This window comes from Mus pahari, chromosome 4, assembly GCF_900095145.1.
Source record: "Mus pahari chromosome 4, PAHARI_EIJ_v1.1, whole genome shotgun sequence".
Classification (NCBI taxonomy): Eukaryota; Metazoa; Chordata; class Mammalia; order Rodentia; family Muridae; genus Mus; species Mus pahari.
The window spans coordinates 138,912,104-138,922,917 of NC_034593.1; the positions used below are offsets into that span (position 1 = coordinate 138,912,104).

At 36.7% G+C, this 10,814-nt stretch overlaps 1 protein-coding gene across 3 annotated transcripts in view; it reads right to left on the reverse strand.

Moving 5' to 3' along the window:
- Positions 1–386: 386 nt before the first annotated feature.
- Ifi44 (interferon induced protein 44) overlaps positions 387–10,814 on the reverse strand; it is an 18,626-nt gene continuing 8,198 nt past the window's right edge. The window contains exons 6-9 of one of the 3 annotated variants that reach the window (XM_029537698.1): positions 8,491–8,662; positions 7,395–7,495; positions 1,801–2,001; positions 394–684 (exon numbers count right to left, since the gene is read on the reverse strand). In XM_029537698.1, the coding sequence (XP_029393558.1) occupies positions 1,819–2,001; positions 7,395–7,495; positions 8,491–8,662 (456 nt within the window). In that variant the 3' untranslated portion in view covers positions 394–684; positions 1,801–1,818. Of the gene's footprint in view, positions 2,002–7,394; positions 7,496–8,490; positions 8,663–10,814 lie in introns of all 3 variants that reach the window. The other 2 variants (XM_021196730.2, XM_029537699.1) reach the window with 2 other exon arrangements.

Here is a 10,814-nt window from a genome sequence, read left to right on the forward strand (position 1 = left end):
GAATCCAACTTAGTTATTCTGTGGACCTTGGGTCCCAACCCCTCTGGCTTCTACAACTCATCTTCTTCCTCTTGGTTCCTGAGGCTCCAAGGGGAGGGACCAATGAAGTTCTCCCATTTTGCCTCTATCTAATGTTTGGCTGCAGGTCTCTGCATCACTCCCATCAGCGGCTGAAGGAAACCGTTCTGCTGGCTATTGAGCTAGGTACTGCTCCATGACTACATCAGAATATCGTTGGGAATCACTTTATTGTTTTTTTTCCTATCCTAGGTCTCTAACATAGTCATCTTCTTATCCATGTGGTCCAGGTTGAGTTTTGTCACTTTTAACCCATAACCACAATGTAGAGCTTAAAAATAAATGACACATACTTCAGTTAGAATTGAGGTTTTAAACAATTAACTATTTTATTTTTTCATCGATACAGAATATAAATCCAACAGAATTGTGATTGGTCTTTATAGCGATTGTTTTTATCTTGCTCATCTTTCCATCAAGAGCACTGTAATCTTGTTTGTGTGCTTTTCCCCTGGCACAGTTCCAAGTCTCCACACTCCAGTCTCTGTGCCTTCATTCCCTGTTCTTTCACTATGCTCTTGATGAATTCATTATTAACATATGATAAGGTCTCTCCTTTTTCTTTCTTTCTTTTTTTGCAACATTGTAACATTTTTCTTCTGATATCTAAGAAAAGATAAACAAAATGTTCCCAGTGGGTTTTTAATGAGAAGCAAGCAGAACTAAGCTCATCCTGGCTAGAACCCTGCATGCCACAAGAAAGAGAACTAGCAAAACTCAGGATACGGAGTCAGACTGCAAGCCAGCAGGAAGAGATGTTCATTCCCAGTCCTTTCAGAATTAGCAGTAAATGAACATAATATAGTGCTTTAACGGGATGGAATAAGATTTGAATAAAGTAAATGTTTACTCTCTAATGGTAACAGTGTAGCACATGTGCAGTTTGATAATAGAACATACTTAAAGTCATAGTGAGTCTATAATCTGAAGTGATAAATATCTACCTAGGAGGAACTACACTAAATGAAGCAGAAATAAATGAGGTCAGGGGTCAGGAGACAAAAGTGAAGCTAAAAGTATCACAAAATACTTTTATATGTGTGTGTGTGTGTGTGTGTGTGTGTGTGTGTGTGTGTCACTGTTTACAATAACTAAGGATGGATGCTAACTAGGTATGTGATGATGGAGGAATGAATCCAGAAAATGTACTGTCTACACATGATGGAACTTCTTTCAGCTACAAAGTAAAAAGCTAGGTTTTTCCCAAGTAAGTGTATGCAACTAAAAATAATCTATTAAGCAAGTTAGACTGATCTGAAAAAACAATATTTTCCTCATTTTTGGTTCCTAGATATTTATACAATCATATAAATTTATGTATATGAATTTGAACTGTATATTATATGCATAATATATTTTATGTATGTATGTATTACATCAGATATATTTGGTCCTAGGGAAGGGGTGGATCCTATAAGGTCATATCTAATGAGAGACAGTGTTGATCCAACCCAGTTCTAGGTCTCAAGCAAAGCATCCCAGATTAAAAGAAATGGACAAAGGACATAAATCATTTCATGATTTTCTTTTTTAAAACAAGAGTGAAGTTATATGGATCTTCCAAGACAGATTTGAGGAAGATATCAGGAAGGAAATAAACAGAGGAAAATACATTCAACCAGTGGATTAAAGGTCAGGGCTACTCACATGCCAACAGCCTAAAGAAACAGACCTAGCAGGTAATCAACAGACCCAGACAAGAATTGGCCAAGTTGATGATACCGTCAAGCTCCGAGATCATCAGTCTACTTCTTTGTTCAAAGGCAAATCCTCTAAGAATTCATTTGCGGTATACAGGATCTCTTTCAGTGCCGAGAGGATCAGCATGTCCTTCACTGGGTCCAGCTGCCACTCTGAGACATAATTACTCACCACCAAGATGTCAGATAAGGCAAAACCAAAGACTCTGTGGAATACCTCCAGCTGAAATACAAAATTGGAAACCCAGAGCTGTGTAAAATGGAGGACCAGAGTTTGATCCATGAAGACACGTGTTAAACATATATTAGTGTTAAGCAAGAGACAGAAGGGCCTACGGACTTACTGGCCTACCATTCCAACCAGGTAAGCATGTTCCAATTTCAGTGAGAATCTTTGTCTCAGAAAGTGAGGTGGAGATCAATTGAGAAGACACCTAACATTGAATTAGGGCTTCCATACATGTATGCAATTATATACATATAAGCATGAACACACATGCACCCCAACACAGACATGTGCGCACAACCTCTCAGGTGTCTCAACATAGTAAAAATCTCTAATGCCAACATAAAGTATAAGAGAAGTAATAAGAGCTAAGAGCTTGGTGATCATTTTTCTATAGTTTTAAAAATCAAAGGTCAGATCCTCTGTGGTAATTTCTTGAAGAATTTTATATCAACTTCCAGTATCACTGACGTCTTATTTAAAATGCATTCGTATACTCAACATGAATTACAAACAAATGACATGCTCTGATTGATAGTGTGAAAATGGCTATCGCACCAAAACCAAACTACAAATTTAATCCAATCACCAGCAAAATTTCAACATAATTGTTCACAGAAATGGAAAGCCTATCTAACTTCATATGGAAGTACACATACCAAAGGGGGGAAAAAAAAAAAAAGCAAAATAAGATCACAAAAACAATCCTGAAAAACAAGAGATGGGAATAACACCACCCCAGATCTGAAGTTGTATTACCGGGCTACAGTAATAAAATAAGCATAGTATTGGCAAGAAAACCAGACACACTGATCAATGAGATCACACTGAAGACCTAGACATAAATCCACCCACACATATGGATTGTTGATAAAACTGATTGTTGATAAAGAAGTCAGAAATGCACCCTGGAAAAAAAAGACAGCATCTTCAACAAGTAGGACTGGTCAAACTAGGTGACTGCATGTAGAAGAATAAAAACTGTTCCATATTCACCACTCCATACAAACAACTCCAAACTGAATTTTGTTCATCAATTTAAGACCAGATACACTGAATCTGATAGAAGAGGAGTTGGGGCCTAGCCTTAAACTCATGGCACAGGAAAAGACTCTGGGAAGAATACATTGGCACAGACTCTAAGACCAAAAACTCATAAATGTGATCTCGTGAAATTTAAAAGCTTTTTTGTATGATAAAGGACACCATCATTTGGGTAAACTAGCAGCCTGCATATAGGAAAAAATCTTTTACAATTATACTTCTGATCGAGGGTTGATATCTAAAATATATTTTAAAAAACAATGAAAAACAGAGACAAAAAATCTGGGCATCAAAAAAAGCAATTAAAAATGGAGTACAGAACTAAACAAAGAGTTCTCAATAGATGAAACACAAGTAACTAGGAAGAGCTTCAAGAAATGTTCCAGCATCTTTAGCCATTAGGAAAGTACATATCAAGACCACTTTGAAACTTCATCTTACCCCAGTCATAATGATCAAGAGCAATAAAACAAATGACAGTTCATGGTGGCAAGGGTGTGGAGAAAGGGATCACTTATTCATTCATGGTAAGGGAACAAACCGGTACAACCACTAAAGAGACTAGTGTGGTGTCTCCTCAGGAAGCTGGAAATGGATCCACCTCAAACTCCATCTAGACCACTCTCAGGCAAATTTCCAAAGGACTCCATGTTTCCCTAGAGACATTTTCTTATCCATGTTCATTGCTCCTCTACTCATAATAACCAGAAATTAGAAACAACCTACATGTCCATCAAATGATGAATGGGTAATGAAAATGTGGTATCTTTATGCAATGGAATATTATCCAGCTGTTAAGAAAATGAAATTATGAAATATACAGCTAAATAAGTGGAGCCAGAAAAATATCATGAGTGCAGTAATCCAGATCCTAAAAGACAAATATTGTATGTTTTCTCTTGTATGTGCATGTTACCTTTAAGGTTTTGATATGTGTGCTACAATCTGAATAACCACATAGATTAGGTGCCTAGTAAAGGGATAAAATGTAAAGGAGGAAATCTCCCAAGGACTGAAAAATCTAGTATAGTGTCATGGAGGGATAAAGAGGAAACTAGAATAGGAAGGTTAAATAGAGAGGGGGATGGGAGGAAAGGGTAAAGGAGGGATTATGAGGAAGGACAATTTAAAGGCAAACTGAAAAACAATATAGAAAGACTTAGAAATTTTTAATCTACTAAGGTATAAAATTAGTAAGTATAAGATTTCTAAATTTTATATATTTATAAATAAGACATCTTATGCCAAGTTAAATGTCCCATGCCAGAAATCAGTTACATCTTTTTGAGTCATTGGCCAGTAGAGTTCCATAGATTGCTCCCCCAAATCACAGGCCACTGCCATACTATTAGTTTCATTCCACAATTTGATAGTAATTCCTAATTGATTAAGACACCTATTTATATCATAGAACACCACAGAGAAGTTGAGCTGGTGCCTAACTAAAAGCTTCACTCCTATAGACTAGCATTCATGGTACTAGAAGGTACGTACTCTGTATACAACTGGAGGAGAAAAACAGTTATCAAATCTTCCAGCTACAATTCTTGTGAGCTACAGCAGTGACCTTCCTGCAAGATATATAGACTTAATCATGACACAAATGTTATGGGAGTAACCAACCACTTTTGAATTGGATTTATGGCACACTCCATGAGAAGGAAACCATCCTTGGCCCAACTAAAGTGGCCAAGAACCTGAGACTAGATAGGTCACGGGCCTAGGAGAAAACCTTCATTCTATTATTCTGCTAAAGGAACAAAGCAATAAAATGACTCATTATGATATTCTGTTAGACTTGTAGAACAGTGCCTTACTCAGTCCACATCCAAGAAGCTTCTTGTTACGGTAAATGAGAATTAACACAGAGAAACAAAACTATACAACATACAGAGAATGAGAGAGACTTTGGAGCACTCAGCCCTAAATGGGATGTTTTCATCAGACTCCTCCCCTCAAGACTCAGAGATCAACCTATGCAGAAGAGGAGACAGAAAGATTGTAAGAAATAGAAGTGATAGATGACTACAATAATCAAGTGTCTTTTAGATACAACATGACATTGACACATATATTAAGTCACGGAGAATGTGGCAGAGTGCCTAAGGTCTACATAGACTCAATCCAGAATGAATAATAGCCCTGAGAAAGGGGAGTGAACATAGGATCCCATGCCTAACTAAGGAGCTCTCTGGAACTGATGCCTATTGGCAACAACAAAACTCAGTTTTCTCCAATCAAGTGTCACTGGGTTTATCAACCTCATTCTATGGTGGGCCCATGCCCAGGAACAGCTGACCAACCCAAATGAACTTCATTACTTTTTATTTTGTTCATCTATTTGTTTGGGTTTTGTTTTATTTTGTATTGGCTTTTTTTTGTCTTATTGATTTTATTTTTTAGATTTTTATTTATTATATGTAAGTACACTGTAGCTGTCTTCAGACACTCCAGAAGAGGGTGTCAGATCTTGTTACAGATGATTATGAGTCATCATGTGGTTGACTGGGATTTGAACTCCAGACCTTTGGAAGAGCAGTCGGGAGCTCTTACCCACTGAGCCATCTCACCAGCCCTTATTGATCTTTTACCTGCTTCTTTTTTTTTTTTTTTCATTTTTGTTTTGTGAAGTTTTTAATGTATTGCCAGAAAGAGTATTTGCTATGCTTGGTTTGATTTTTTGTGATTCCTTATTTTATTTTATTTTATTTTATTTTATTTTATTTTATTTTATTTGAATGAGAAAGAGCATAAAGGTGAGTGGGTATGGAGGTGCAAATAAATATAATGAACTGGAGGAAGGGAAAATATGATCAAAATACACTATATGGAAAAGATAAGAACTCTTCAAAAAGAAATGTAACAGGAAGGTAAGGGAAACAAAACTGGAGACAAAGGAATGTAAGGAAAAGGAGGGAGAGAAAGAAGGAGAGGAAAAGATAAAAAGATAAACAAAAGGAGTGGGGTTCTGAGGAGCATGAGTAAGAAGGCATTGACAAGAGAGAAAGGAGAAGGACAGAGTAAGGTCAATAACATGAGGACCAGTCATTAGTGCTGGTATAGGAGTGACTAGAAACCTTGACATGAGCAGGGAACATGAGGTCAGATGATCCTAAATAGTGTCTGCGCTCGTATAGAGTACTGAAGCAGGGACATGTGGAAGGCAGCAAACTAAGGGAATGATGACTCCTGATCTACAGGATTCCTATGAAGCTGGAGCAATTTGAACATGCATGGGCTAGTGTCTAGAAATTTAAATTTCCTTTCCAAGGCATGTCCAGGATAGACCAATTTTATTAGACCAGTTTAATGATTAATTCTTGCTTAGATTAGCTCTTCCTGAATACAGATCACCTAGGTTCCCAATACAGCATTGTCATTTCTTAGCACTATTAATAAACATTGACAAAGCCTTGCTTCTAGTTTGTATTGCCTTCTCATCTGCCACACAATGTTATTTTCACCTATCTCCTAGGATTGGTAGTATGATTCAGTAAGAAAAATCCACCACATAGGTAGTGGTGCATAAGTATGGCCTGTCTCGACACGCCTACAACTTGTTATCCAACCTCTGCCATATTTTGCTTCCAGTCTATTCTAAAGAATTTAAAGAAATCTTAAGGTTGAATATATGGTGAGTTTATAATGTCTATGATGCTCTAAGATGTAAAATCATAATATGAAGTGTCATCCTTGCCAGCTTCAGCTTCTGCCTTTCTGTCTCCTTCAAATACCTAGATGTCCCCTACATTGAGGACCCCATCCATCTCAGACATGCTACCTTCTCATCCTTCAATACATTAATTTCAACTTCCCTTGACTGAATCACTTTCTCCTTTTTCCTTTTCTCTTATTAAAATGCTTAGACACTATCTCTCAATGTCACCTTGCAATAAAAAATCATCCCCTGTGCCTTTTTTTCTCCTTCGAACCATCAGGACACGTTATTGTCACCATTCTTACGTGATATTTTTATATGTAACCATGTCATAGTCCTTTGTGTGTTTTTCTTTAACCTCACCTCTATCTATAAAATTATAAGATTTTTTTAGTACAATAATTGTATTCATTATCTGTGTATGAGAATAGAGGCTATAATATTGGTTTGATCATAAATAAATTGATGAAAATGTGTTGAATTAAATTAAATTGCAGCAAATGTAATTAAACATTAAGTTCAAAACAAAGATAAGTTTATGGTTTCTTAATATTTTAAGCCTGGGAAGTGTGTCCTAACTATTCCAGTAATTATTTTAATTCTTCTCCAGTTTAATATATTTCTTGTTATTTATATGAGGTTAAGTATATGTACATCAACATTCCTCAAAGAACTGTTTATGTATTACCTTGGATTTCACAGGACTATAGTTGTATATGTCTGTCAGGTCATCTTTTGTAATCTGATCCAGTCTATCCACATGTGTAAGTAAAGCCAAATGCAGAATGCCTGTGTTGAAGAGATATATAGGGTTTTATACTTACAGACATCAACAACATGTTCAACTTAGTAAGTTATCAGTTTTGCTGCTAGCAGGTAATAGGCCAACTTTAGATTTAGGGATTTTTCTACCTCCAATGCCCCCTCCACTTCACACATGCACACACCATACACTGGAGCTTCTTTTGTATGCAATGTACCCTTCATCCCAAGCTAAGAAATGAAACTTCACTAGAGACCACATTTTGCAAAAACCTAAAATTTACCCCATATTATTGCCAATTGCTATTCAATCCTAAATGTGCTGTCTTAATAGGGACTGGAAAAAAACTTATAAAATATGGGACTTCTCCAACAGTGAGAGAAAACATCATTCATCATGAATAATGTTTTACTATTTCATGGTATTGACAAAAAAAAAGTCCTTATCTAAGTTTTTAAACCTTTTCGTTTCAGTGAGCAGGCGAGACAATCATTCCTTGCTTCTTAGCCAAATTTGTGATGAACTCTTTTCAACTCTGATGCATAAAACCAAGAGAAGCCAGAATTGGCACGGGAACTAGCAGCTTGTGCTCCCTTCCGCCTTCCTGGTGCCTTTCTCCACTAGACATCTTACATGCTGGCCTTTTTTCTAAACTATCGCTATCTATATTCTAATCCTTTAAGGTCCAAAAGAAAAAATGTAACCCCTGGCTAAAAACTACGTGACAAAATATGAAGCAGTGTGTGAACAGGGGTGGCTTTTCTTCACTTTGTGTAATATCTACAGTCAAAATATTCAGAGGGAGGTCCTATCATTACATCATTTTAAGGTATTGGTGGAAATTGAGTTTAAGTCACATGTGCATGATCATGAAGCTGTTGAGAGCTCACCGAGATGTAACCATGGAAATGATCCAGAAAGACGCCCACTTGCAAGCACTGTAGTCCTTCATCTTACTCCCCAAAATTTTGCTGTAAAGTCCAGTCAGTTACCTTCAGTAGCAAAATAAAATAACACTCACCATGTTTTATCAAGTCTCTTCGAATTTTCATGATCTTTGCCACCAGCTCAGAAGAGAGCATTTCAAAAGAATTGATATCAAACACAAAAACTACACAGTGAATTCTGTCCTTCAGCAGTGGGTCATGGGTATATTTCGGATGGTTTGATGTGATTGGTTTCATGGAATCGAACTGTAAAATATATAAGAAGGTAGAAGTTACAGTGTTTGCTTATAAATGATACTCCAGTCCTGTGCATTTGAAAATGCACAGATCCCTGATGCTGAGAGGCTAATCATAAGATGGAGAAGAAAGTAATTTCACAAGTGGGTACTGGCTCTTTTACACAGCCTAATAAAGCATCTCTGATCAAGGGATACAGAGTGTAAGGGCTATAATGCAATAAAATTCTCAAGAAAGTGAATAAGACTGTCGCAGCTAGTGCTTTAAATAACAGAAACCACGTGTATGAAAACGGAAGTCAGAGCATTTGGAGAGGAAGGTGGAGTCATCACACAGTGTATTAAGAGGAAGGGCGTTTCATGATGCAAATTGTTCTGCCTGGGTGTGTCTCACAGAGAAGACGGTATAAAGACAGCACAGTATCCACACAGCATCTTGAATGTAAGCCTATTCTCACAACAAAAGAGCAGTATATCAATAAACCATATTAACTACCATTTCCCTAAAACAGAAGGAAATACAATGATGTATGTATTTTCTTTGATGCTGCAAAGGAGAAGAAAGTCATAAATCTGTTATGATTTCTTAAAGGAAAAACAAAGGGATTTGTTTGGATAAACAGAAAGAAGATCAATTCATTAATTGATAAATCCATATATCAAATTAAATATGGTACTTAGATGTAATAAGTACAAAGTCAAATTGTTTCTGTCTGACTGCAAAACACAATGTAATTAGAATATATGCCCCATCCTTATATGATGCATGCCCAACATGGTATAAAAGTCTTCTAGTATTGTTACTTTATATCCAGATTTGATTGTTACTTTACTAAGTAATATTAAATATGATTATATTAAAATTAGGTGGCTTAAACTAATAATGGAGTCTGTTCTGAGGTTACTGTGTAAGATGAAGAAATTAGTTGATACGATATTCTATCAACTCTACTGTTTGAGAATAAAAATTCTCAAATTAAAAGGAAGTCAGTAAAATATAATTAGAAAAAATTAAAATTCTCAAGTCCAGGATTTTAATACATATTTATGAATTTATAAGATATCTTATCAGAAAAAAATTATGTTTCCCTGAAAAGTGTAAGAAAAAAATTTACCAACAAAGTAGCAACAATTTTTCTAATGCTACAAGCCAAGGCTTTGTGAAGAAACAACTGATTCACCCTGCAGGATAGGAAACATTTAAGATGTGGTTGGGGTACCCAGTACACCACAGAGCAAGAAACACAGAAAGACTGTGTCTCTGTCAAAGGACCTGGGATTTAACTTGTAAAGTCCCTATTGGTGCCAGCATTGCAAAATGGAAAAACTATAATGTATCAAAATATATCAAATATAGTTAGTTTGTGTGAAATTCACAATGATAATAAATTAACAACATAATTGATGGCAAGTATTCAGAAGACAACTTATTATTTTCAAAAGTTCATAAAGCAGACAAAAAATTCAAGCTTGTTTGTATATCCTGTTTTTCCTTTGTATTTATGTGTACCACTATGAAATCAGAGAGTGGGCATGGAAGAATTTCTCTCCATAGGGACATGATGAAGAATGATGGGAAGAGAACATCACTACCTTCACTCTAATAAATAAATGATTCTCACACTGAACACTATTGAAATCAAGAAAACCCGACACTATACACCTGTAGATGGCACACCACCTATGAAGTAGAATCCACTTTGCAATATTTCTCTGAACTCAGCTAACTGTTTTTGTACTGGGGAAAGCAGTACACATCAAATAACACTTAAGGATGCAAACAGAGTCCATGTTATAAAGAGGTCTAGGAAACAACCATTCCAATTTCTTAAGAACACAAGCTGTAGTGCCCGTGAGACGGCTCACAGGTGGAAGTGTTCGCTAACAGCAAAGCCTGACGACCTGAATTCAATCCCCAGAAACAACATGGCAGAAGGCAAGAACCAACCCTCCTCAACGTGTCATCTGACCTCTCCACTCACACGTGAGCGTACACACACACACACACACACACACACACACACACACACGGAGAGAACCAACCCTCCTCAACGTGTCGTCTGACTCTCCACTCACACGTGAGCGTACACACACACACACAAGAACCAACCCTCCTCAACGTGTCGTCTGACCTCTCCACTCACACGTGAGCGTACACACAC